At 56.9% G+C, this 24,207-nt stretch overlaps 1 protein-coding gene across 30 annotated transcripts in view; it reads left to right on the top strand.

Moving 5' to 3' along the window:
- NRXN2 (neurexin 2) overlaps positions 1-24,207 on the top strand; it is a 120,185-nt gene that overhangs the window by 79,715 nt on the left and 16,263 nt on the right. For 19 of the 30 annotated variants that reach the window (XM_054525697.2, XM_054525700.2, XM_054525699.2 and 16 more), the window contains 5 exons: positions 8,142-8,323; positions 13,047-13,218; positions 17,035-17,124; positions 20,494-20,819; positions 23,199-23,277. In XM_054525697.2, coding sequence (XP_054381672.1) covers positions 8,142-8,323; positions 13,047-13,218; positions 17,035-17,124; positions 20,494-20,819; positions 23,199-23,277 — 849 coding nt within the window. Of the gene's footprint in view, positions 1-8; positions 1,049-8,141; positions 8,324-13,046; positions 13,219-17,034; positions 17,125-20,493; positions 20,820-23,198; positions 23,278-24,207 lie in introns of those variants that run through there. The other 11 variants (XM_054525702.2, XM_024255686.3, XM_054525701.2 and 8 more) reach the window with 4 other exon arrangements.

Genomic DNA, 24,207 nt, shown 5'->3' on the forward strand with positions numbered 1-24,207 from the left:
TCCTTCCCTCCCTCCCTCCCTTTCTCCCTCCCTCCCTCTCCTTCTAGCCCTCTCAGCCACTGCAGCAACACTTCGCTGCCTCCATCTCTCCGCCGGAATCTCGCAGGCTCGCGCCTTTCCTCGGCTCAGCCCCGCTCCCCTCCTCTCCTATCCCCTCCTCTCCTATCCCTTCATTCCCCCCCTCACCCGGATTTGCTTCCCTTCCCCCTTCTCCCGCCCCCCCCTCCCCCGGCCGCTCCCTCCTTTTCCCCGGCCTCCGTCGGGCGGCAGCGGCAGCAGCGGCGCGGCCGGCCCCAGTCGCCGTCGGTCTCCCGCTTTCGGGGGAACCAGGCCTCCGTCCCTCTTCTCTCCTCCAGCCCGCACCGCCCCCCTCCCCAGCTCGGTTTTTCCGCAGGATTTCCCTCGCCCTCCCCTCCCTGCTTGGCCCCCGCGCTCCCCTCCCTCTCCACTCGGCACCATGCCCCCTCCCCCGGGCGCTCCCCCGGGTTTCTGACGGCCCTCTGCGCCGCTCCGACCCCGCCGGGATGCAGAGAGACCCCTAGCTCCTCGCGATGGACCCAGGCATCCTGGACCTTGGCGTTGCCGCTCCGCGGACCCCCGATTTCCCGGCGGGATCCAGTTGATTTTGTTGGCTCCGGACCGAGGCTTGGGCCCTGGTTTACCTCCGCTTCATCCCTATCCCGCTCCCGGAGCTCGGAGCCGGAGGGGGGCTTCGCGGGGCTGCGCAGCCCCGCGTCCCCGCCCCCGGCCATGGGGCTGTGAGGCGGTCGCCCCCGGGCCGAAATGCCCCCCGGGGGGAGCGGGCCGGGGGGGTGCCCGCGCCGCCCCCCGGCCCTGGCTGGGCCCCTGCCGCCGCCGCCACTGCCGCCGCCGCCACCTCTGCTGCCGCTGTTGCCGCTGTTGCTGCTGCTGCTGCTGGGGGCGGCCGAGGGGGCCCGGGTCTCCTCCAGCCTCAGCACCACCCACCACGTCCACCACTTCCACAGCAAGCACGGCACCGTGCCCATCGCCATCAACCGCATGCCCTTCCTCACCCGCGGCGGCCACGGTAAGTGGCACTGTAGATGCCGGCCACCCGGTTGGCCCGGGGGCGGGGGGCGCTTCCCGTGTGCGCAGCTGGGCCCCCGCGGGCCCCACCCCAGCTGTGCACGCCGAGCCCGGCCCCTCTGCTTTGCGTCCCGGAGCCCCTTCACCTCCAATCTCCAGCTCCCATCATCTCAGCCCCACCCTTGCCTCCATCTCTCCTCTCCCCCATCACCCTCATCTCTGTCTTCAGCACTTTGCTTCCTGGCCTCAACTAAATCTGCTTACCCCTAGGTCTGGTTCATTATCTCCTTCTACTTCCTTACCCTCCCCGCCCTGTCCGTCCTTTCATCCTCTCCGTGCAGCTCTGCCTTCCATTTCTCTTCCGCATCACCTCCTCCATCTCGGCCCCTTATCTCTCCATCTGTCTTGCCTCCACCTCTGCCTCACCCTCACCCTCACCCTTCCATCGCTGGTCTGTCATCTCTCCCCCTTCACCTCCCTCCCACCTCTGTCACATCTGTCATCTCTGCCTCTGACATGTCTCTTCCTCCTTGACCTCTTCATGTATGTCTCTGTTTTACCTCCATCCCTCCAGCACTCTTCCTTTCTTTTCCCATGACTAGCCTTCCATCACCTCCCAACTCACTCCACTGTCCCACCATTCTCCCATCCTTGTTCCCCCAGTCTCTAGTGTCTCCCTTCCATGTCCCCTCATCTCTGCTCAGTCTCTACCTCTGACCCCCAGCATCTCACCTCTGTAGGCCCAGCACTTCCCGTTTCCAGGCTTCCCCTCCTGTGTCAGTCCTCTGTCGCTGTCCACTTACAATCACCTCCTATCTCTGCCCCTCATAACCATCTATCGAAAAACTTAACCTTCCTTCTCAGACCCCATCACCTTCTCATTTCCATCCTTCCTCAGTCCCATCTCAGGCCCCCCATCACTTCATATCTTAGACCCCTAAGATTCTCTGCATGCCATCTCTTCTCTCCCCTGTACCTGTCGCCTTCCATCTCTGTCCTCCATACTCTGTGCCCCCATCACTCCCAAGCTCTGTCCTCCCCATTACCTTCTACATCTGACCTTCTTCACATTTTATTTCATGTCATGTCAGCCCCATCCCTTTCCACCTCAGTCCCTCCACATTCCATCTCAGGACTTCTGTCACTTGCATCCCAGGGACCTCCTCACCTCCCATTTTAGTCTACTCATCACTTCCCATCTCTGCACCTTGTCATTACCTTTCAGAGGGTAGCCCCATTACTTCTATCTCTGTACCTCTCTCACCTCCCATTTCTGTGCCTCCATCCCATCCCATCCTATCCCATCTCATCCCATCCCTGTGCTCTCAACACCTCACATACCTGTCCTCCTATTCATGTCCTCTCCCCTCTGTGCCCCTCTCTCCTCACCTTCCATGTCCGTCGCCTCCCATTGGGGTTCTCTGACACCTCCATGCTCCCATTCCCTCTCATCGCTGTGCCTTCATCAGTTCTCGCTTTGTACCCAGGTGGCCTCCCATTTCTGCACTTCTCTCCCTTACTATCCTTGTACCCTCATCACTTCCTGTTTCTGTCTCTCCATCCCCTCTTATTCTTTACTCCATTTTTGCTCCTCCATCATCTCCCATTCCTGTATTTTCACCCTTCCCATCTGTGCCCCTGGTTGCCTCCCCATTCTTGCTCCATGCCAGTCCCTCTTTGCTTCCCAATCCTGCCCTGTATCACCTCCAATCTTTCTGCTCATTTGCTGGTCTTCTTCCTTTTCTCCTACTTTATCTTTATCTCCCTTTTCATGCTTCTGTTTTCTCTTCATCCAATTTCCCTGGAGTACTTCCTTCAAACTCTTTCCTCCATTCTTTTATTCTCTCATCCCCAATACAGTTTGCCTCATCTTATCTCTGTCCCACCTGGCTCCTCTCAGGCAACACTCTTCAGTTTCCTTCTCTTCTTCCATGACCCCACCCAACCCCTTGCTCCTGGACCTTAACTCCCTCCCCCTCCCCAGGAACTCTCTGGCTCTTTGTTACCTTCCTTCCCCTTTCATTGTCTCCTTCTGGCTCCCTTGAGGCCCAGTGTTGCCCCCAAAGGTGCCCAGATAGGCCATGGTCTTTCTGGGCAGTGAGGCAAAGCATGAAGGAGTCAGATAGGTAAAGGAAGTCAGGGATACTGGGGAGCTTTGCAGGATGAAGAGAGTGTGGAAGAGGAAGGTGTAGGAGAGAGGAACTGGCTGAGGAACCCTGAACTGGTAGGAAGGAGGGCCTGGGAGCCAGAGTGCCCAAGGAAGATTCCGTGAAGGAGCAAAAGCTGGACAGAGGGAATGAAAGTGGCCAGAAGACTATGGAGGACAGGGTATGGAATGTTGGCCTTAGGATCACCTCAGAGACGGCCACCCCTTTGCTGTGCAGAGGAGAAAGAGGACCAGTGCCTAGTGGAAACAGGAAGAGCCATCTGGAGGGTGCTCCAGGATGGTGATAGAAGGGGGTGGGAGGTGTGGGGGAGGAGCCTGTGAAGGGTGGGGCAGCTGAGAGGAAGGACGAGGGCCCAAGGAAAGGAGGAGAAGGGGTGAGGCCACCTGTCCTGGCTGAACCCCACCTTTGCTCCCGTTAACCATTAACCATGGTGGGAGAGGTGAAAAGACAGGCTCTTCTTGGGACCCTACACTTGGCTAGAGGACCAGGTCAGCTCAGGAGGCCTTTCCAGGCCAGGCTTCCTCTCTGCCCAGTGTCTCCCTAGCATCCCCAGTGGGAGGCAGCCTCTCTCCTTTCTGCACCAGCTTCTCCACTTGCCTTCTTTTGGGGTCTCACTGTGTTTCTACTTGCCTTCTCTCCTCTCTTCTCTTCACACCATCCCCCATTTACCCTGCCATCCCCCACAACCCTTCCTGTTACATAATGTCCTTACCTGCCAGTCACCCATTGCCACTCCTGTACCTGATGTCTGTCTGGGGCATGGGAGGACTGGCACACCTGGGTCCTAAAAATGAGTTGAGCCCAGGGGTGACACTCTCCTGGTCCTGGATCCCCAATTCTGGTTTCAGAGTCCTTGAGGTTCCTCCCACCCCACCGTGTTCATTTCTGGTACTCTCGGGCCAGGAATGGAGTGGTCAATCCCTGCTAAGTTCTGAGTCAGTAGCTTCCATGGGTTCCAGGTTTATCACTCCAGCTTATAAAGGGGGCTAGCATTTATTTTGATTCTGAACAGGGTGTGTTAATTTGGATTTCTGACTGGATGGTTTATGGCCAAGCAGGGGGTTAGGAATTGAAAGGCTGTGTTCTGGGATCCTAGATCAAGAGATAGCTGAGCACAGGGATCTAGACCAGTAGAGATCTCCCCATCTGGGATGTAAAGGTTCATGTACAAAGCGCTGGTGTGGGCTGTGAGCACTAGGGCCATGGCTTTTCTGGGTTGTGCAGGATGTTTTATCCTCTCACAAGGCTAGATCTTCCAGAAGGTTTTCTTTCATGGCTTCAGATGCTGCAGGCACACAGGCAGGCAGAGGTTCTGCACATGTAGTTGTAACCACAGGGGCATCACTGCATGGGTGGTTTTCCACATGGATGATTATGTTGTTTGGGTCTGGGTTAGCTAACCATTATTAATGGTTGGTTGGTTTTTTTCTAGAATGCAGGTGTGTGTGGGACTGCATGGAATATTCTTGAACATTTAGAGTATTTCACGGGATCAGTGAATTTCTGGGTCTAGGAGGTATTGAGAAGACTATATTGGACGTGGGCAGAAGGTGCCAGAAGGTGCCGAACCTGGGCCTATGGCATCTTGTGTTTGGCCAGAGGCTCTCTTGCCTTAGGCTTCAGGTGTGTAGTTCTCGCTGAAATGTTATGCACAATTCAGCTCACTGATGGTTTCCTAGGGAGGTCAAAAACAACTGGTCTACACCACCCTTGGGCAACATTTTTGGGCCTTGGCTTAGGCCCCTCTTGCCTTTCAAACCCTTTCTGGAGCCTGTCAGGTTCTAGATGTGGTGTCCTATTTTGGGCTCCGTGTCTCCTAGAAGACAGCTGTGCCTTCCCTGGGGGAGTCCGTGGGCAGGGCCAAGGACAGCTTGCCGGGGTGAGAGGCTGAAGGCGCCTCCGGAGCGCGGCTGGGGAGGGGCCTGGCGGAAGCCACGCCTCCCAGCCCCGCGGTCTCCCGAACCCCAGCCTTCTGCGCTCCGGAGGCAGCCGCGGTGCTGGGGAGAGAAATGTCTCCCCAGGGTAATTACTGCCGCCCCAGTCTAATAAACCATTCATCCTTCACCTCTTCTGCCCAAGAATTGTCTCTCAGCCCCGTCCCCCCACAGTGTAATAAACGCCCTTAGGCTTTAACAGACCCGCCCAGCGTAATAAACTGGCAGCAGTGTGAGAACAGCTGGGTGATAAATCCCAGGGGAGGTCTGGGCTTGGGCAGCCTGTGCGCCGCGGGCCTCAGGGGCGGGGACGCGTGCGCCCTGTCCCACGCTTGGCCAGCCCCTGTCCTGGGGCCGCCTTCCCTGGTCTGTCTTTGTGCCTTCACCGCCATGTTTCCCGGCTGCTTCGCCTCCTGTCGGGGGTCTGCCTCTCCACGCTGGTTCTTTGTGTGCAGCTGGGTGCGTCGCCGCCTGTGTGTGGGTGTGGGGCCTGGGGCTTGGGCGCTGGGCACCGCCTCTGATCCCTCCTGCCTCACTGCCTGCCCAGTGGGGCATTTGGCCGGCTTTTTCCTCCCGCCCTCTCTGGGCACAGACAGGGCCCTGTCCATGCTGATGTGCTTGCTGTCTGGGATCTGGGGTGGGAGGTGAAGAGAAAGGGCCTCTTTTCTCCTAGACCTGGGGGATTTTGAGGCAGCCTGCAGGTAGACTTGGTTTCCTTCGCTGGTCTGAGGGACCAAGAAACCCAATAAAGCCTTCTCTGAATGGGAGGCCCTGGAGCCCAGGGGTGAAGAGGCTGCAGCCTCTGATCAGGAAGGTGAGGGTAGGAATGTGTGTGGAGGAAGGTCAGCATCTCTGCTGCCCTGGCCCGCCCCACCCCCCAAATTCAGATGTGCAGCTTGTGTGGAGGGGGGAGGAGGACCCTGGGTATTACAGTTGTCATGGAAACAGCCGATTTTCCGGAGTGCTGCAGTGCTGGGAGTGGAGAGACTGTTACCGGCTGAGGCCTACTGGGCTCCCCACCTCCAGGCCCTGCCCTTCCAGGCAGGTGACCACATGGGGTGGGGGTGGGGCTCACTGCATACCCCACTGTCAGCCAACTCTCCACCCTCAACTTGGGGCCCCATCCTGAGGGTTCAGTGCTCACCACTGTGCTCCAGGGCCCTCAGGTAGAAAGGACACCTGGGTCTGGAGAGGGCAGAGCCAAGCCCCCTCTGTCTGCTGGGGGTGGTTTCTTGGCCACAGGCAGAGTTGAGATGTCAGTTATTAGACATCCAGGTGGTTCTTTCCCTCCTGCCCTTCCTCCCAGGGTCACCTCTCACTCTGGGGAGATGGAAGGTGTTGATGGTGGGTGCTCTGGGGAACCGCAGGGGGACCCATGGCTCCTGCTTCCCCCAACCCCCTGCTGGCCTCACTACCTCTTTGGGAACCAGGCAACAATCTTCCTTTCTCTCCTCAGCACCTCCCTGGGCCTGCAGATGGTGGCTCCCCCCGAAGCACTTAGGCAGCCCCTCCCCTTTGGGGTCCTAGGAGCTCCCTGGGATGGAGCCTCCTCACCCCTGATTGCCCCAACTACAAGGGGGTTCAAGTCCCTGAGGTGAGAGACCCCGAGGTACCTGAGGGAACCCGGCCTAATGTTACCAACTGGGCCACCTCCTTGGCTGCTGGCAAGGCCTGCTCCTTAGAAGTGCTGCAGGCCCTCCTGCCCGCCCCCTGCAGGCTCCTAGTTCCTGACTCCAGAGTTCTCCGACCCCCAGACTGACATTTTCTCCCTGTCTAGGCTTTTGCCCTTAGGCCTCATCTGTTTCTCTCCTTCTTTAAGTCCTCCCTTGAACCCCTCTCCTCACAAGAAGTGCTTTGTGAGGAGTCGTTAGTGGCTAATTATTTAATTAAGCATTTTATGAATCTCATCTGCTCCATTTATGTTCTAAAGAATGCAAGATTGTTCTCTTCCCTTCCCTTCTCTGCAGGCCATGGAATACTAGTCCTCCAGGCCTCCCAGACAAGGCTCCTTTCCGGGAAACTGGGTGACCAGCCCCCCACCCCCACCCCCAGAGAGCTCAGTCAGCCGCAGGAGGGAACATGGCGACTAATGGGGTTTATTTTGGGGCTGAGATCGTTAGGGACCTCACACCCGCCCCCAGCAGCCGGCTGGCGAAGAAGAGAAGGAGAAGGGGAGAGAGGGTGGGGTAGGGGAGGGCTGGGAGAGGGAGCCTTCATCTCCGGCTCCCACTCTCCCGTTTCTCTCACTTACACCCCTCTCTGTCCTTCTCTGTCCATCTGTCTCTCTGCCTCCTTCCTCCTCTGGCTGTCAATCTCCCCTCTCCCCCCTCCCCCACCCCCACCCCATGGCTGTCTCTTCCTTTCATGGCAGGGCTCCAGGACCTTCCTGCTTTGGGACCCAGGCAGCCCCCTGGGTGAGGGAGGAAGCAGAGAGTCCTGGGCAAGCCAGGAGAGGGGTGGGGATGGGAGATGTTGGAGGGCGCCAGCTCTGGCCATGAGTCAGAGCTGCACACAGCTCTGCTCATCTTCCTGCCATCACCTGGGGTTCCTTGGTGCCTGCTCAGCTCTGGCCCCAAAGAAGCGCACACCTTGGATCTGTCACCTCTGCCAGGCCTGGGAGAAGTGGAGCTAGTCAGGACTGGGCCCCCTGGGTCTTTCCTGCCCACAGCACTCTTGTCTTCTCGGTCTCCTTGCAGCTTCTCTCTGGGCTCTCTCTCTGTGTCACTCTATTACCTCTCTATTTTGCTGTAATTAAAGCTAGCATTCTTGATGAGGCAGCTACATCTGTCTGTGCGTGTGCACAGGCTCTCACCCAGGCACCCGCCTGCTAACTTCTCCCTGGGGTGGCAGGGCTGGTGGCTGCTGTGGGTATCACAGCTGAAGTCCCACATCTAGACCTGGGGTTCCATCCCTCTGGTCACAACCCTGAGGACCTGCTGACCTCGTTCTCCTGATGTCATTTCTTCTTGTCTCCCTTTCCTTCTCTCTGCAGCCGGGACCACATACATCTTTGGGAAGGGGGGAGCGCTCATCACCTACACGTGGCCCCCCAATGACAGGCCCAGCACGAGGATGGATCGCCTGGCCGTGGGCTTCAGCACCCACCAGCGGAGCGCTGTGCTGGTGCGGGTGGACAGCGCCTCCGGCCTTGGAGACTACCTGCAGCTTCACATCGTAAGGACCCTGGGCCCCAACCCTTCAACCTCAAGATTCCTGCTCCCAAATCAGTTCAGCCCCTCATTGCCATGGGATCAGCACCTCAAGTCTTCCCTCATGGGGAACCCTCAGAACCTCTGTTCCCTCATCGCTGGAGCTTCCTGCTAAGAAGTTCTGCTTCTGAGACCCTTCCCTCTCTCAGTTATTCACCAAGACTCCCAGATCCACCCGCCCATCTGATTCGAATTTCTCCAGCTCCCCACTCCCTGAGACCACCTGTGTTTTCTGACCTTCCTAAAAGTAGTCAAGGGCCTCTTTGGGACTTCCAGGCCATTCTCCTGTAGCCTTCGGAGGTGTCCCACATTTGTGACTTCCCCTGGGCTGCTGCCTGCTCACTCCTAGACCAGCTAGGCCAGCCCACTGTGTCCTGCACCTATTCCTGCCCCTCCTTCATACCTACCTGCCCCAGGGCAGTCCACCCTTGCAGCTTCATCTTGCCTCTGGATTCTGCTCCTGCCTCTATGCTGCCCTTGACTTCTGCTTCCGTGAGCTTTGCCCTCCCAGCAGCCCCTTTACCCTGTCTCCTTTACTGCCTCTCTAGCCAGGTTCACTCCTCACTGACCTCTTGGCCCAGCCCCACGTCCTCACTCTGACCTCAGCTCCCACCTGGCTCTGCCTTTCTCTGCTCAGCTCCACAGGGAGAGGCCCTAGCCCCTCCCTGTGCCTACTACCCGCCTTGACCTTGGTTCCTTCCCAGGGTCTCCCTCTGGGCCTCCTACCATATCTGCAGCTCCTTGACTCACCGTTTTGAGTCCTGTCGAACTCTAGTCTGCAAGTGGCCCCTTTTCTTTCCCTGCCCTTTCCCCCATCTCTGGCTCTGCCCTACACCCTTCCCTACGACCTCTGGTATTGCTCCATTTCATTTCTGGTCTCAACCTCTCCCCTGACCCCTCCTCACAGTCCTCAATGCCGAGCCTTTGCCCTCAGTCTTCATCTGTACATTTCTGGTCCCTAACAGCCACCTTGTTTCCCTGCCTGTATTTCACATGCTCACCCTGGCCAGGACCCCTGTGCTGTGGGGATCAGGCAGGCTGGCCAGGCTCTGTGGGCTGGAAAGCTCTGGTTGAGGGACCCCTGGCTTTCAGGAGGGCATAGTTAGTGGGAAGGGGAGAGAGGAAGCCAGGGGAGAGGCTTGTTTGGGCTCTGATCTCTCCCCATCTGCTTGGGAACGCAGCCACTGGCCTTCATTACACAATAGCTTTTAAGCATCCCAGGTCTGCACCCCACCCCACCCCAACACCAGGGTGTGAAGGAAGGAGCATGAGGGGAGACTTCCTGTGGGCAGAGCAGAGCTGGGGTGGAAGTGGCAGCGGATGAAGAAGGGGTGCAGAAGGAGGACTAGCAAGCAGGACAGTAGTCAGGCCCAAGAAGAGGCCTGGAAGTTCTGTACCTGTGTCAGCGGGACAGGCAGTTATCTAGAACGGCGAGAGGCAGCTGGCAAGCGAGAGACAGAGTGGCTGTAGACGACAGTGTGGGACTGGATGCACGGTGATGTGTGTCAGGAGTGACGGCTGTGACAGTGGGGGATGAAGACAGAGACTGGGTCTCATGATTTCTGATGGAGTGTATCTATAGATGTGTATTTCCCCATGGAGTGGTGTTTGCAGTTGTTTCAGTTGCCTTTCTGGGTGGCGGGGTGTGACTGGGTTTCCCTGTGTCCTCTGTGAGTGAGGGCTGCTCCTTCTCTCTCTTCTCCCTCATGCGAAGCTCTGCATGGCTTGCGGTAGATGGTCTGGGTTTGAATCCCAACTTTGCCCTTCCTTGCTGTCTTTGTGCAAGTCACCGCAACTGTCTGAGCCTCAGTTCGCCCGTCTATGGAGTGGCATAGGAAGAGGACAGAGGGATGTCGGGAGGTTGAAGGAGAGCACTTACGTGAAGCACGTAGGGAGCATGCTGTGTTAGTTAGTATCCTGACCATCTCTGATCAGCTACCTAGGCAGGACTGTGTGCCTCTGTGCCTGTTAGGTTAGGGCGTAGGGCTCCCCCAGTACTGAGGAGAAAGGGTAGGGGGATCAGGATGCGAGGAGAAGGCATTTCCTCCTTTTCCCTCCCAACAGTTGTGAACAGGCCTTAAAGGTGCAAGGCTATGGAGGAACAAGTACTGGTGCCAGGTATGGCAGAGGGCAGGGAAGACGGGGGTCTGCCCGAGGGTGGAGAGGCCTGGCAAGGGTGGGGATCCATGAGAGGAGCCAGCCATGAGGTGGGAGTTGGGCACCAGATGGGCTGAGGCCACCTGGGGGCAGCCCCCAAACCCCTTCCTCCCCTGGTGACACATCAGCTCCCACCACAGCGTCAGTAGCAGCTCTCAGAGAGTGGGGAGGCGGCAGCAAAATAAGAGAAGAGCAATTTGACGTTTCTAATAAAGCGTCGCTCCACTTTGCCAAATTAATTTTGACTCCCATAATTATTTGCTGTAGGAGCGGCTGCGTTCTCCCCACCGCCGCCTAATGAGGTAATTGGGGAATTAGGAATTAATGACTTTAACAGAAGTGACAACTGACTTCACACTGGGAGAGGCTCTGGGGAGCTGCCTCTCCCCCGGAGTGCAGAGCCCTGAGCTTGACTGCCTCCTAGGAAACCCAGGTGTCCTGCCTCCCAGCTCCCTGGCCGGCACTCTGCCAGCCTGGCTCTCAGACTGCGTGTGCTCCTTGACCACCATCACTGCCTGGGCTGAGCCTGTGGGGAGAAGTCCTCAGAGGAATCCAGGGAGCTGATACTATTCTGGGTGATATTATTACTAACAATAGTACCGAGGAGGATCGACTGTTCCCTTTCCGTGTGTGGGGAGCAGATGATCAGCCCGTCTCCCTGGGGATGTTGTCAGTCTGTGGGTGGTGAATGGGTAGGGCTTGCTAATACTCTTTGTTAGGCAAGCCCAGCCTCAGTTTCCCTGCTTTACTGCATCTGAGGAGAGAGGCTGCATGCATGTATGACTGTGTGCATGCATGTGTGTGTTAGCGTGCATGCATGCATATATGTATGTGGTTTTCCCAGGTTCTGAGAAGCAGACAACTGGACCCCACAAGTGGGAAGGGATAGAACATGGGTCTTTTGAGCCACAGCTGCAAATCTTGTCCCCCAACTCTCTCTGCCAAACCCCAACCCTTGCCCCATCTGTGAGCCACCCCTGCCAACACCCCCAGTGCCACCAAGCCTCTCGGCTCTGCTAGATGCAGGAAGGAGGTGGCAGCTGAATGTTCCACATGTCCAGGCCAGACTGGGGCAGTCTTTCAAGAAGACCCCAGGAGTGTAGTGTGTTTCTATGATGGGTTGGGTGCCTGAGAGTATGAGCCAGGGGGTCTGAGTGAACCTGTGTGAGTGTCTGTTCCATGTGGGAGGAGGGCTGAGACCACGTTCAGGAGTGTTGCTAGGAGGTACAGGGAAGTGAAACAGGGGCTCAGGCTTAGTGCCTAGTGAGCCTTCATTGGCTTGGTTAGATGCCTTTGGTCTTGAAGGTAGGCCTCAGCAGCCTCTTGGATCTTCCCACACCCCCACCTCCTTGAGTCAGGGTCTCCCTAGACTGGTGGGCAAAGGGAGAGAACACTGGCTTTGGAGTCAGACTAGCTAGGATTCAAATCTGGGGCTTCCTTCTCATGAGCTGCAAGATTTTGAGATGTTATTTAACTATGCTGAGCCTCAGTCTCTTTCTTGATGAAATGGGGAGCTATGAGCTTCTTCAGCGGGTTGGTGTAGGGAAGAGAGCATGCGTGTACAGTACCCACACAGGGCCTGGCATGATTTAGGGTTTGGTGAAGCCCTCCCTCTAGCACCACCTCCACTCTAGCACCACAGGCAGAACTCTTCCTGGGCTGATCCTGGGTTGCCTCTGCAGAGTGTCCCATGGGCCTGGGTCCCAGAGATTGCTTAGGCTCTTTGCTCCCCTTCCCCAGGCCTCCATCCCTGTCTGTCCTCTGCCTGTCCTTCCCCAGCCCCTAGCTCCACCCCCTACCCCAAAACCCCCAGATCCCCTTTCTTGGTCAGTCTAGCATAGTTTGACCCTCAACTCTTCTGGTGTCCATCCCACCATACACACAGTCCACACCCCCCACCTCCACCCCCATGGCTGCAGAGGGCCACCCCCACACTCAGAGCCTGACCTACTTTGGGCCTGAGAGGCTGCCAGGAGAGGCATGCTAATGCCCTGGTGTGGGTGGAAGCCCCCTGGGGGCCTGCTTGGTGCAGAGCATACTAGGGAGGAGAGGCTGGAGGCTGGGGACTGGGGAGGGGCTGGGGGTCAGACCTTCCTCTGGCAGAGGCCGGCTTCTGTGGACTTCTCTGCTGATCTTGCCTTACAGAGGCCTCTGCCCTCCATGCCCTGAGCTGGTCCCCAGCTTGGCCCGATCACCCGTCTGGGCCCAGTGGCCCTTGCACAGAGTAGGTGCTCTGTGAATACTTGTGAATATCCAGGACAAACCAAAAGGCAAGAGACAGGTGTGGTTAGTGGAAGGTGCTCCGGTCCCAGGCTCTGCACTCCACGGTGCCTGCCCCCACCTCCGGCCTCAGGTTACTCCCTCGCATGCGGGGAAGGGGAGCGAGCCTGCCCACCTCCTCCAGCGGTTGAGACCTGGGAAATGTGCCTTAAGTGCTGCGGAGCTGGGCTAGTGGTGGTCACAGGAGTAGCCACTAGAAGGGATGAATGGTTGCTCCCTCTGGTCGCTGACCTCCACCTCCCTGTCCCCAGGACCAGGGCACCGTGGGGGTGATCTTTAACGTGGGCACGGACGACATTACCATCGACGAGCCCAACGCCATAGTAAGCGACGGCAAATACCACGTGGTGCGCTTCACTCGAAGCGGCGGCAACGCCACCCTGCAGGTGGACAGCTGGCCGGTCAACGAGCGGTACCCGGCAGGTAGGCGGCGCGGGCCCGCGGAGGAGGCGCGGTGGCGGGGCGGGTGGCGTCCTCTGATAGGAGTGCGGCCGCACCGGGGCGGGGCTAAGCGGCTGTGGGGCGGGGCTACTGGAGAGACGAAGCTTGCGAGGCAGGACTAGGGCAGGGGCGTGGCTAGGAAAAGTCGGGATTTGTGGGGGCGGGGGCGAGACCGTGGTGGTGCGAATGCGCACACTATGGGGGAGGGTGCAGGGCTGAGCTGGGAAGGCTGCAAGGCCAGGGTCCAGTTTGGGGGTGGGGGGAGAAGTGGAGGGAGGGTAGAGGTGAGGAGAATCCGATGCGATTGAGGAAATGTTGAGTTCAGAAATGAGGCAGACAGATGCAGAAACAGGAGAGAAAATCCAGAAGTAATATAAAACGTGTCTTGGCAAGGAGACAGGGCTGTTACCACGGGCAGAGCCCAGGAAAGAACCGAGGTCCTTATAAAGAGCAAGTCAGAGATCCATATTAGGAGATCTAACGAAGGAAGAGGAGTAGCCACGGAGACTCAGAGAAAAGGACCCCCAGTGTCCAAGGTGGTGAGGGACATGGTGAAAGGGAGGAAGAGACAAGTGACAACAAAAATGAAACACAGGGTCACGTGCGTTCAATAACCTTTGTTGACAACCTACTTAGACATCAGGGCTTGTGCTAGGTCCTGGGCACTCAGTCCCTGCTTGCAGGGAGCCTTGAGAATGCAAACAGACCAAGTTCAACAGGGTGACAGCTGTGGCGGCCAAGGACAAACCAAGGTCTGAGGAGCACAGGAGAGGGACGGAGATGAGGACACGGAAGAAATGAGGAGGCAGAGACTCTGAAAGATATTGAGGGAGGCAGAGACAGAGCCTTAGAATGAGAGGAAACCGGAGGGGAAGCAATGGAAAGATACGGAAATAGTACTGAACTAAATGCAAAGATGAGGAGAGATGTGGAGAGGTAGATGGAGATGCTGACATGCAGGCCCAGGGAGAGAAGAGGTGGACAGAGCCTTGGGAGGGAATGGAGGAGAGCCCCAGCATGGGAGATAAAGAGGGAGGGGAAACAGAAACGCTGCAGGGAGAACTGCAGAAACACAGAGATGGTGAGATACAGTCTGAGCAACATTGCAGTCACACACAGGGCCTGACTGAGAAGCAGAGTGAGCATCTGTGATCTCCATCACTCTTCCAGGTGGAGAGATAGCCAGGCTGAGGCAGAGAAGCTGCCCCATGCTGACTGCGAGGGGCAGGGGCAAAAGGCCAATGTGTAAACCTTGATGGGGCTCACCTATGCTGGAGTAAAGATGCCAGTACAGGCTTATGACACCAATTATGCAGGCTTGTACCCAGACATTTCTGGAAAGTCCCTGGAGATAAAGAGGCCTGTGTGGCCCCCTAATAATACAGAGGTTGATGTACACACAGGTCAACCTTAGACATATGGACAACTGCAGACATTCGTATGGTCAGACAGACACATGAAAAAACAGCTCTGCAGAGGGATGCCAGCCTACATCAAGTCCCTGGGTACATGTAGGGACACTCAACACACACCAACCCTCCTACACTAAATTCCACCTATCCCCCACGCCCCCCAACAAGCCAACACTGACAGCTCTGGCTGTGTAGGCATGATTCCTGTGGGCAGCAGACTTCTCTCATTCTCCGATGCACACATACTAGGGCAACCTTTGTAGCAGTGATGACACTGGCCTGTGCTGGACAGGGCTGGGCTTGGAAGCATGAAGGCCTCACCATGTCAAGCCAGGACTTGGATCTAGAGCTTCTCCCCTTGGGGCCCAGTAGGCCAGCAGTCAGGGTGGAAGAATTATTCCTGCTCTCCTCTCCTCAGGGACCCCTAACTGGGGGTGAGGAAAGGCTGCTGGGTGCCTCCTGCCTGCAAAGGGGAGTAATATGAGGGTCTGGTGGTTGCCTGTATATACTGAGGGCAGATCCTGAGCAATACCAGCAGGTCAGATCAGCAGTATGCATGGGCCCAGAGAGGGGGGAACCCTCTGACTCTTTGGGAGCACAGAGACACAGCCCATGGATTCTGAGTCAGAAGAACCTGGGTTTTAATCCTGGATCTCCCACTGACAAACATGTAACCTTGGACAAGTCATCTAGCCTCTCTGAATCTCAGTTTCCACTTCTGAAAGGTGATGATACCTACCTCATAGCAATACTGTGAGAATGTCATTAAACACTAGAATGGCATGGCATAGCAAAGGTGCTCAATAAATAGGACTTTTATTAGAATTTTTATATACTCAGCCTCCCTCCAGGCAGATGTACATTTTTCTCTTCCTCTTGGAGACACACACACAGGATTGAATGATCTGTTTTTAATTTAAACACAAATATCCTGAATCTATAGGGAAAGCAGAATCTCCTTGCCTCATAAGCACCCAAGGAGGCACCATCCATACCCACATGAACACATCGTGTGTACCTTCATGGGAGGTGTTCATAGGCAGGCCCAGGCCCAGGTCTCTGGGCAGGTGAGCACAGCTGTGCAGTGAGAGATGAGAGGAAAAGCCTCCTGGCCCCACCAGCGTGCACTGAATAGTATGTCAGTGGCTTAAATGGGAGGAGTGGCCAGATTCTCAAGGAAATCAGTTCTCTTTCCACTGCTGCAGACCAGGATCACCCACAGCTCACAGAGGTGCACAGATCCTTTCAGGTGCACTGACAAACCTCTTTCCACATAGGCGTGTGTGTGCACACACACATTCACACACATTCCCTTTCCCAGTCTCCAGGGGCTGGAGATTGGTGAGCGGAGAGAGGAACAGGTGGGTATCCAGATGGGCAGCCAAGCTTGGAGAAGAGATGGGGGCTGGAACTGGGGGGAGGAGCCTGGAGAAGAAAGGCTGAGGGCCTGGCAGGGTGAGCAAGATGAGGTCCTGAGATAGCAAGGAGAGGAAACTGGGCTCTGAGTAGAAAATGGTCAAGGTGCAGTTGGGGCAGAGGAGGGTGCAGAGGAGGGCGGGGGGTGTCTGCAGGGGAGGAGAAAGGGGCCGAAGAGGAGGTGAGAAGGGGAAGGGGGCTGCTGGATGATGATCCAGCTCCCACACCAGGCGCCACACCTGTAGTGGCTGCCCGGTAGAAAGAGAGCCCTGACCAGGGTGAGGAGGCCTTGCAAAGGGAGTGCAGTGGTGGGGTTGGGAGCGGGAGGGGCTTAAGGGGGAAGGTGGTGGTGGGGTCATGGGTGTGGTATGAGGTGGAAATTGAGGGGAAGCTGGGAGTGGAGCACGAAGGCAAAGGGAGTTGAGGTGGCCTGGAGAAGTGGTTTAAATCTCACTGTTCAATGTGCGTGCTGGGTGGCCCCCTAAATGCTGCATAAACCCCGCTTAACCCATCCCTCCCACTTCTAAACCGCCCTCTAAACGCAGAAACCAGCTGGGCCACTGATGCCTCCCACCCCCAACTTAAACCTGCTAAATGCCCCTCCCCTGCCTGCCCCCCCACTTTGGGATGGGGAAGGAAGGGGGCCACAGCAGCTTAACCACAGATAAACCTGTTTAACCTCTGACCTTTGACCTTCCAGCTCCCTTTCTTTTGTGTCCCTTTCCTTTTCTTCTTTTCTCATCTCTTTTGCTTTGGGTTGCTCCTGCCCCCAGGGTGGGGCTGGCTCTGAACCGGAGCCTAGGGAGGGGGTCAAGGGAAAAGAGGGGCCCAGCGTTTCTTTTCCTCCCTTCCCGTCTTTCCGTGGATGTTGCTGCTTACTCTGAGTCTCCTGAGGATTGCATAATTACTTTTCTAACTCCTTTGGACTTCGCCGCCTGAGAAACCTACTGTCTTTCTAAACTTTTCCAAGGAAACTTTGATAACGAGCGCCTGGCGATTGCTAGACAGAGAATCCCCTACCGGCTTGGTCGAGTAGTAGATGAGTGGCTGCTCGACAAAGGTAATTAACCAGAATTAATTAATTAATTAATTAACTTTAAAAACACTATCTTAAAGGTGCAGAGCTCTCTCTTTCCCCCTCCGTGCCTTCACCAATGCCCACCCCCAAGTGAAGGGACAATTGGCCAGCCAGAATGCTCCCTTCCCCTTTGGAGTCAAGGGTCTGTCTGTGCATATCAGAGTGATGGTTTTTGGGGTAGGAGTGGGGTTTTTTCTTAGAAGTAGGGGGAGTCTTGTTCTCTTTCTAAACCTGGGATCAACTAGGGTAATCCACAAGATCCCTACCATGGGAGCTCCCCGCTGTGAGCCCGGCAGTAAATCACAAGCAGGCTGGGAATGCAGGTTGGAGGTAGGTTCTCTCTGCCCGGAATCATCTCGGAGGCTTGGTAAAGGGCCAGCTGAGGGCCACAGAGCGTGCAGAGGCAGGAAGCCTTCGGGAAGCAGGAAGGCTGACCTGAGGAGGTTTAGGAAGGCTTCACCAGAGCCATGTGAGGAGAAGAGAGAAGAGTGGGGGCCTCAGATCCTACTGGAAAGACCCCCAGAGAGAGTGCTGTGGGGCTGCTGTCTCTGGAACAAGCCCAGCTTAGTCCAGAAGGCCTCTGAGAAGTTGAGGAGAGACTAAGGGAAGTGGGGCGGGAGGTGGTGGGCCCATAGGGATTTCAACTCCTGCTTGGCTGATGAGGAGACCGAGCAAGCCCCTTGTGAGGCCCCAGTGTGGTGAGGTGTCGCTGGGTGTGAGAGAGAAGGCTTCTTGTCACCAAGGGAAGCTGGGGACCAAGGGCAAATCCATCCCATTCCCTTTGTGGGGGGGGGGCGAGCTCTGTACCTCTAAGGCTAAACTCTAGGGGGGAAGTAGAACTGTTAAACCTCCACTTAACCAGCTGATAACTGTGCTTTTAAATGTCCACTGGGGCCTTCCCCAACTAAAACCCCCAAATGTAACTTCTAGCCCCCCATGCCTGTGGGGCCTAAACCTGCTGATAACCAGATGTGATAAACCCATAACAGGACAAAAAGTTAAAGGGACTGTAACAGACATCGCTAAAACCTACAGCCCCCAGCCACACTGGGCTGCTCTCTCCAGCGGGGTGAACTTTAACCCTTTGAGGAGTTCATGGCGGATGGGGCCAGGGGCCACAGGGACCAAGTTTGCTAACACTGTGGCTTCCTCTCCATTACCTACCTACCTCCCTCTTCCAGAATCAGACAGGCCAAGGAAGCAGCCTGGGCTGAGGCTGGGACAACTTGTGACCCCAAGAGCAGGGAGAGCTGGACAGGCCCTGTTAGGGGGTGGGGGAGGAATTGTGGTTTAGATGAAGGAGAGCCAGGGCCCTCCTTCCCTTTCGCCTTAGATCTGACTTTCCTCTTCTAGAAAATAACCGATTGGACTAGAGAGGTAGTACCCGAAGTGTGAAAGAAGGAACTCACTTTTTGCTCTCTCCTGATGGGGCAGTGATGGTTACTCAGCCCACCTCACAGGCATGTTGTGAGGGTGAGAGGAAAGAAACAGCAGGAAAGTATCCCAGAACAAGTTCTGAGGATGCTTGGAGGGAATATTTTATTGTTAGCGCCTGACTATGGTAGGTGCTCAATAAATATTTATTGGATGAATCCATTTTCCAGTTCCAAAGCATGTCCTGTGAAACAGTCCCATGAGATGCTTCACAATAGAGAGATTTGTGGTAGAACGAGTTAGGGAAGTGCTGAATCCTGTTTCTTCATCTTGGAGATGCATATGTGCATTAGTTTAATAAAGGCTCTGAGAAGCCTTTGGAGAAAGAAACCTGTTTGTGAAATGTTTGCTTCCCCAACTCATTTGACCACTGTGATCCTTCTCTCCTTTGTTTTCCTCATGATTCTTATGTCTGGGAAAAAACTTTGATGCAGAGGTCTTCCTGGGCCTCTCTGGGTCTGGTATTCCAGGACGTGTACCAGAGCTGCTACCACTGGTCCTCTGCCTCTTGGGCTCTTGGCCATTAGTAATGGGCGTTGCTGGTCCAGGGGCTATCCTTGCCTGAGTGGGCAGTTGGGGGGTGCTGGAGGAGGAAGGAAGGCTGAGTGGGGGGCTGGGGAGACACACCAGTGGGGCTGGGGAGACACCCCAGTGGCCATCATTGGCTAGAGGCTGGACGGATGTTTGGATGTCCCAGAGGCCTGGGCGTCCCAGAGAACCTGTGTTTCCAAAGAGGTTGTGGGCTTCACAAGTTGGACTGTCCTCAGCCCAGGTTTTGGGGGCAAGGCTTACAGGCACCTAACTCTAAACCAGATCTTTAACGAGGCACTAACCAGAGGCTAACAAGGGCTAAGCCAGGTCTAAAACCCCCAGTGCCAGCAGCTGAAGGTTCTGGGGGAGATGGGGCAATGTGGCAGGCCCTCTGCCCACCCCCTCCCCCCAAAAAAAATAAGCAGCACCAAAACCAAAGTTAAATCTAAACTTAAACATAATAAACATCTTTTCTAAAAACCAAACCAAAACAACAAACTCAGAGGGTTAAACCGACCCCCAGATCCACTAAAAACAAACAGAACAGCCCAACCCCACCCAGCTGGGAATTCTGAGGTGTCATACTGCTGAGTGTGGGGTGAGATTGGAGCTGGAGCAGGTTTTATGGGCTGTCAGTGAGTGAAGCAAGGTCCCTTTAACATTTTCCACTTCTGTGCTTGCATGTCCAGGTGGGGAGGAAGGGCTCGGCTTAACAGGGCCTGGTCCTAGGCAGTGCTGGGCCTTGGCAGTCAGGGAGAAGAGAGGGGATCCTGGCCAGGGGTCAGAAGGCCTGGTCGTAGGTGGGAGGTCAGCCTGGGCAGGTTGCTGCTTCCACACACCATCACACTGTCTCACCTTCTCTGCTCTCACACGCACCGACTCCACCTTGGCCTGGCAGCTACCTCCTCTGTCTCTGCCTCTTTGTCTCCTCTATCTGCCTCTTCCAGGCGCTCCATGGCTTCAGGGCTCGGGGCTGGACACTGGGGCAGGATGTTTGGGGAAGCAGAGGGAGCAGATGGGGATGGACTGAGGGAAGAGGATGAAGAGGGGAGATGGCCTTGGAGCTGGAGAGGAGAGGGAATGGGGAAGGTGGGAAGGCTTGCACATGGTGGGGAGGAGGGGCTGGGCTCCCCTTCCCCAGCCCGTGTGTGCCCTGGGTGCCCTCCCCTTCTGGGGTCCCCACCTGGCTGGGCTAGGGGCTGTGGCTGACAAGGACTTTCCCTTTGGTTTTCTGCCCCTTCCTCATTTCTCCCCGTCCCCTCCTCCCTTACTGGCTTCCTCCTCCATTCCTCTTTCCTCTCCTTGGCTTCCTTCTCTTCTTCCTTCCCTCCCTGGTCTCCCCTCACTGCCTGCCCCTTCTCTGTCACCCCCTTCCACTCCCGCAAGGCCGCCAGCTGACCATCTTCAACAGCCAGGCTGCCATCAAGATCGGGGGCCGGGATCAGGGCCGCCCCTTCCAGGGCCAGGTGTCCGGCCTCTACTACAATGGGCTCAAGGTGCTGGCGCTGGCCGCCGAGAGCGACCCCAATGTGCGGACCGAGGGTCACCTGCGCCTGGTGGGGGAGGGGCCGTCCGTGCTGCTCAGTGCGGAGACCACGGCCACCACCCTGCTGGCTGACATGGCCACCACCATCATGGAGACTACCACCACCATGGCCACTACCACCACGCGCCGGGGCCGCTCCCCCACACTGAGGGACAGCACCACCCAGGTGAGGCCCCACTCTGGCTAGTGGATTAGGGCAGGGCTAGGTGGGGATGGGGTTGATATCTGCATAGCCACAGTAGTGGTGCCTAGAGTGAGGGTCCAAGGGGTCTGTTGGGATCCTGAAGGCTGCTGTCTCTGACCTTGTTGCCATGGCGATGGGCAAGGTCACCTTTCAGGAAGTGGCCTTCACCCTGATGACCAGGGATCTTGTGATGTGGGGTGATCACTATTTCTAGAGGGACCATTCCCAGAATTGGAGAGGAATTTGATGGCCCAGTTATACGAGAGAAGACCACCCTACCTAAGAGAGATGAAGTCTGGACTTGGGGTGAGAGTGGGATGGCTCCTTCTGCTTCCCCAGTGAAGGCCACGCCTAGCGTTCTGTGTGGGCAGAGAGTGGGAGATGGATGGTACCAGGCTGGCCCTGCTGTGGGCAGGGGTGACAGCATGGGAGGGCTGGATGCAGTCACCTGGCATGGGCAGCCCCTCTCCAGAGGCTGGTGGAAGCTAGGAGGAGCCTCTCCTTGTTTTCTGGGGTCCCTGCAGTGGGAAAGCCCTGCCTGCAAGTCCATTGGCTTCACAAGCCCTCTCCATGTGATTATGAGCAGGCCCCACAACTCAGGCAGCTTCGGTGTCCTCTCCATCTGTGCGTCTGAGGGGGTCTCAGTGCAGACAGTTCCCTGGTGCTCACCCCACCTGCTGATCTGGATGGCCCCAGCTAGCCTAGTCCCAGGCTTCCTGCAGCACAGACTGGTAGGGAGGAGGGGCCTTGAAGCACATGGAGCCCACCCCACCTGCTCAGGTGTTTCCTGGGTCAGGTCAAGCCCTAGCGATAGGGCAGGACTGGAGGGGCTTGCACCTGGGGAATGGGGCTCTGCTGGAGCAGGACAGGCCTGTGTGACTTCCTGAGGCAGCCCAGGCTGGGCTGTTTTCTAGTTGTTGCCTCCAGTGCTTGCTCTGACCATTAGCACAGGGAGGGCTCACACCTGGCATGAAGGCCTTTTTTGGCCACCCCTTCTCTTCCCATTGCCCTGTCTGGCAGCCTATGGCTGTTAGGCACCCTCCGTCCTTCTAGGGTGAGGGCAGGATCTGGGGGTGGCCATGAGGATGTGCCCCTCCCTCTGTCACCAGTCTGTCTTCAGCTTCTCCCTCTGAGGGGTGGGCTCCATGTGCTTTAAGACCCCTCCTGCCTGCCAGTCTGTGCTGCAGGAAGCCTGGGACTAGGCTAGCTGCGGCCATCCAGATCAGAGAGACAAGCCTGTACCCACTTCCTCTCTGCAAAGAAAGCTGAGGGGACCTGAAGACTTTGCCCCGAGGGAGCAGGGAGCCTTTGGGGAAAAGGTCTGGGCTCTACCCAAGGCTGGGTACCCACCATGCCCAATACCCTCCAAATCCTAGGGGACGAGGGGCCGTCTGGTCTCAGTGGGAGGGTGATGGGCAGAACATCCTGGTGGAAGAGAGAGGTGGGAGTCCCAGGAGTCACTGCTGTGATGGGGAAGCCCAGGATGGAGGCTGGTGCCGAGGGGGCAAGAATGCAGAAGGGAGCTGGGTCCTCCAGGCACTGCCTTGCCCTTGGGTGAGTGAGGGCCGTTGAGTCTGAAGATCAGGGGCTGGGAAGAGGCAGGTTATGACCCTTTCAACCCTGCTCGTCCTTGTCCTTCAGCCTAGCTCTCTCCTCACCTTCCCGCAGTTTCTCGTGCTCCCTTCTTGCCTGGACTTTCGATTTCCCTCCTTGGGTCTCCTCCCTCATGCCCCTGAGCGCCCGCCTCCTCCTTACACTCACTCATCTGGGGGATTCTCTTTCTTTGCAATAAGTAAGAGAGAAAATGCTGACAAAGTCTACTCTTGTTGTCATGGCAACCACAGCCCTAATTACTGTGTGCAGCCTGGCTCTCTCAGGCTCCAGGAAAGGGGGTTGGGAGAGAGATGAGGGGTGATGGGTGGTGAAGCTGGAGCCAGGAACCCCTCCAGGGCCTGGCCCTATTCTGCCTGCGCTGGCCTCTGCAGGCTCCGTCCTGTAGGGCCTTGCCTCCCTGGCACCTTCCCTGAGGCGTCCTAGACCCTCTTGCCCTGGCCCTGCAGGTCAAAGTCTGGCGTCCACTCTCCTCACTTCCGAGAAATAAAAAGCACCACGTGTGCTGTTTCATTGACCTTCGGAAGCCATGAAAACCCGCAGGGCTGTTGCTGGGGAGTTCCCTGTGCATAGCAGGAAATGGAGGCCTGAGGTCAGCCAGCAAGAGATGGGAGGGCTGGGACTCAGACCAGTCTGGTCCGTCTCAGCCCAGGGGCATCCCCTGTGCCACCGTGCACCTCAAGTGGCAGCTGTGGGATCTGCTGACCTGCCTGGAACCTCTCTTTCCCCACCCCTTCTCTCGCCCCTCAGAACACAGATGACCTGCTGGTGGCCTCTGCTGAGTGTCCAAGTGATGATGAGGACCTGGAGGAGTGTGAGCCCAGTACTGGTGAGTGCCTTTCCCCCCTCCCCTGCCCCGGGGCCCTCTGCGACGCTGCTGGGAGGGGGGCGACTGTCCCTGCCACCTGGCCCAAGCCCCAGGGCCTGCTGCCAGGCCTTAGCTTTCCCTGATAGTTCCCCCTTGCCTAACATCCTCCCAGTCCCTCAAATGCTCTCTGGCAAGATGCCTTTTGGTTCCCAGTCCCTCAGAGGTAGTGAGGTCCTTAGCCTGGGGTCCTGGGGTTGAGAGCCAAGGGGTGCTGGGAGAGAAGGAGGGAGGCTTTTCCCTAGGAAGATGAGTAACTGCAGCTCCCATGAGTCCCTGGGGTGGGGGAGGGTGAACATGGCTTAGGAACTACAACTCCCATCAGTTCCTGGGTCCAGAACCACAACTCCCACCTGCCCCTGAGGCCTGGTGCTCTCTAGGCCACTAGTAGAGGAGATCTCTGCTGGATCCTGGGCCCTCCTCCTGGGTGTTGGGAGGTCCTGTGCTCTGTCTGAAGTGTTCCCAGAGTGGACACTGCCAGGACTGCCAGGCCAAGGTGAGGCAGTTACTACACAGTGACTGCTCTGAATCCGATAGTGTGCTGGGTGGGAGGTCCCCCCTAGACCAGACTTGTGGTCTTCTGGGGAAGATTAGGGCCTGAGGTCTGGCCCAGATTCTAGTGGGGGAGCTACTGTAGGAGGAGAGCAGGGCTGGTAGGGAAGGCTCTCCAGGGCCTGGAGCACTGGGGCCAGGGAGTGCTTTCTAGGCCTCTGCTTGATACTTCTTGCTGGAGCCAAGGGTGCAGCCACAGAGAGAGACCAGGCTGGCAAAGCGGGGGTGGCCTTGAGTGCTGCTTGAGAAGTGTGGGATGTGGAGTGGTGCAGTGAGTGCCAAGGCTGCTCATTTGAGCAGGTTGGGGGTGGCCAAGAGCAGCTGGGGGAGGGTGGGATACTT

This window comes from Pongo abelii, chromosome 9 (assembly GCF_028885655.2).
Source record: "Pongo abelii isolate AG06213 chromosome 9, NHGRI_mPonAbe1-v2.0_pri, whole genome shotgun sequence".
NCBI lineage: Eukaryota > Metazoa > Chordata > Mammalia > Primates > Hominidae > Pongo > Pongo abelii.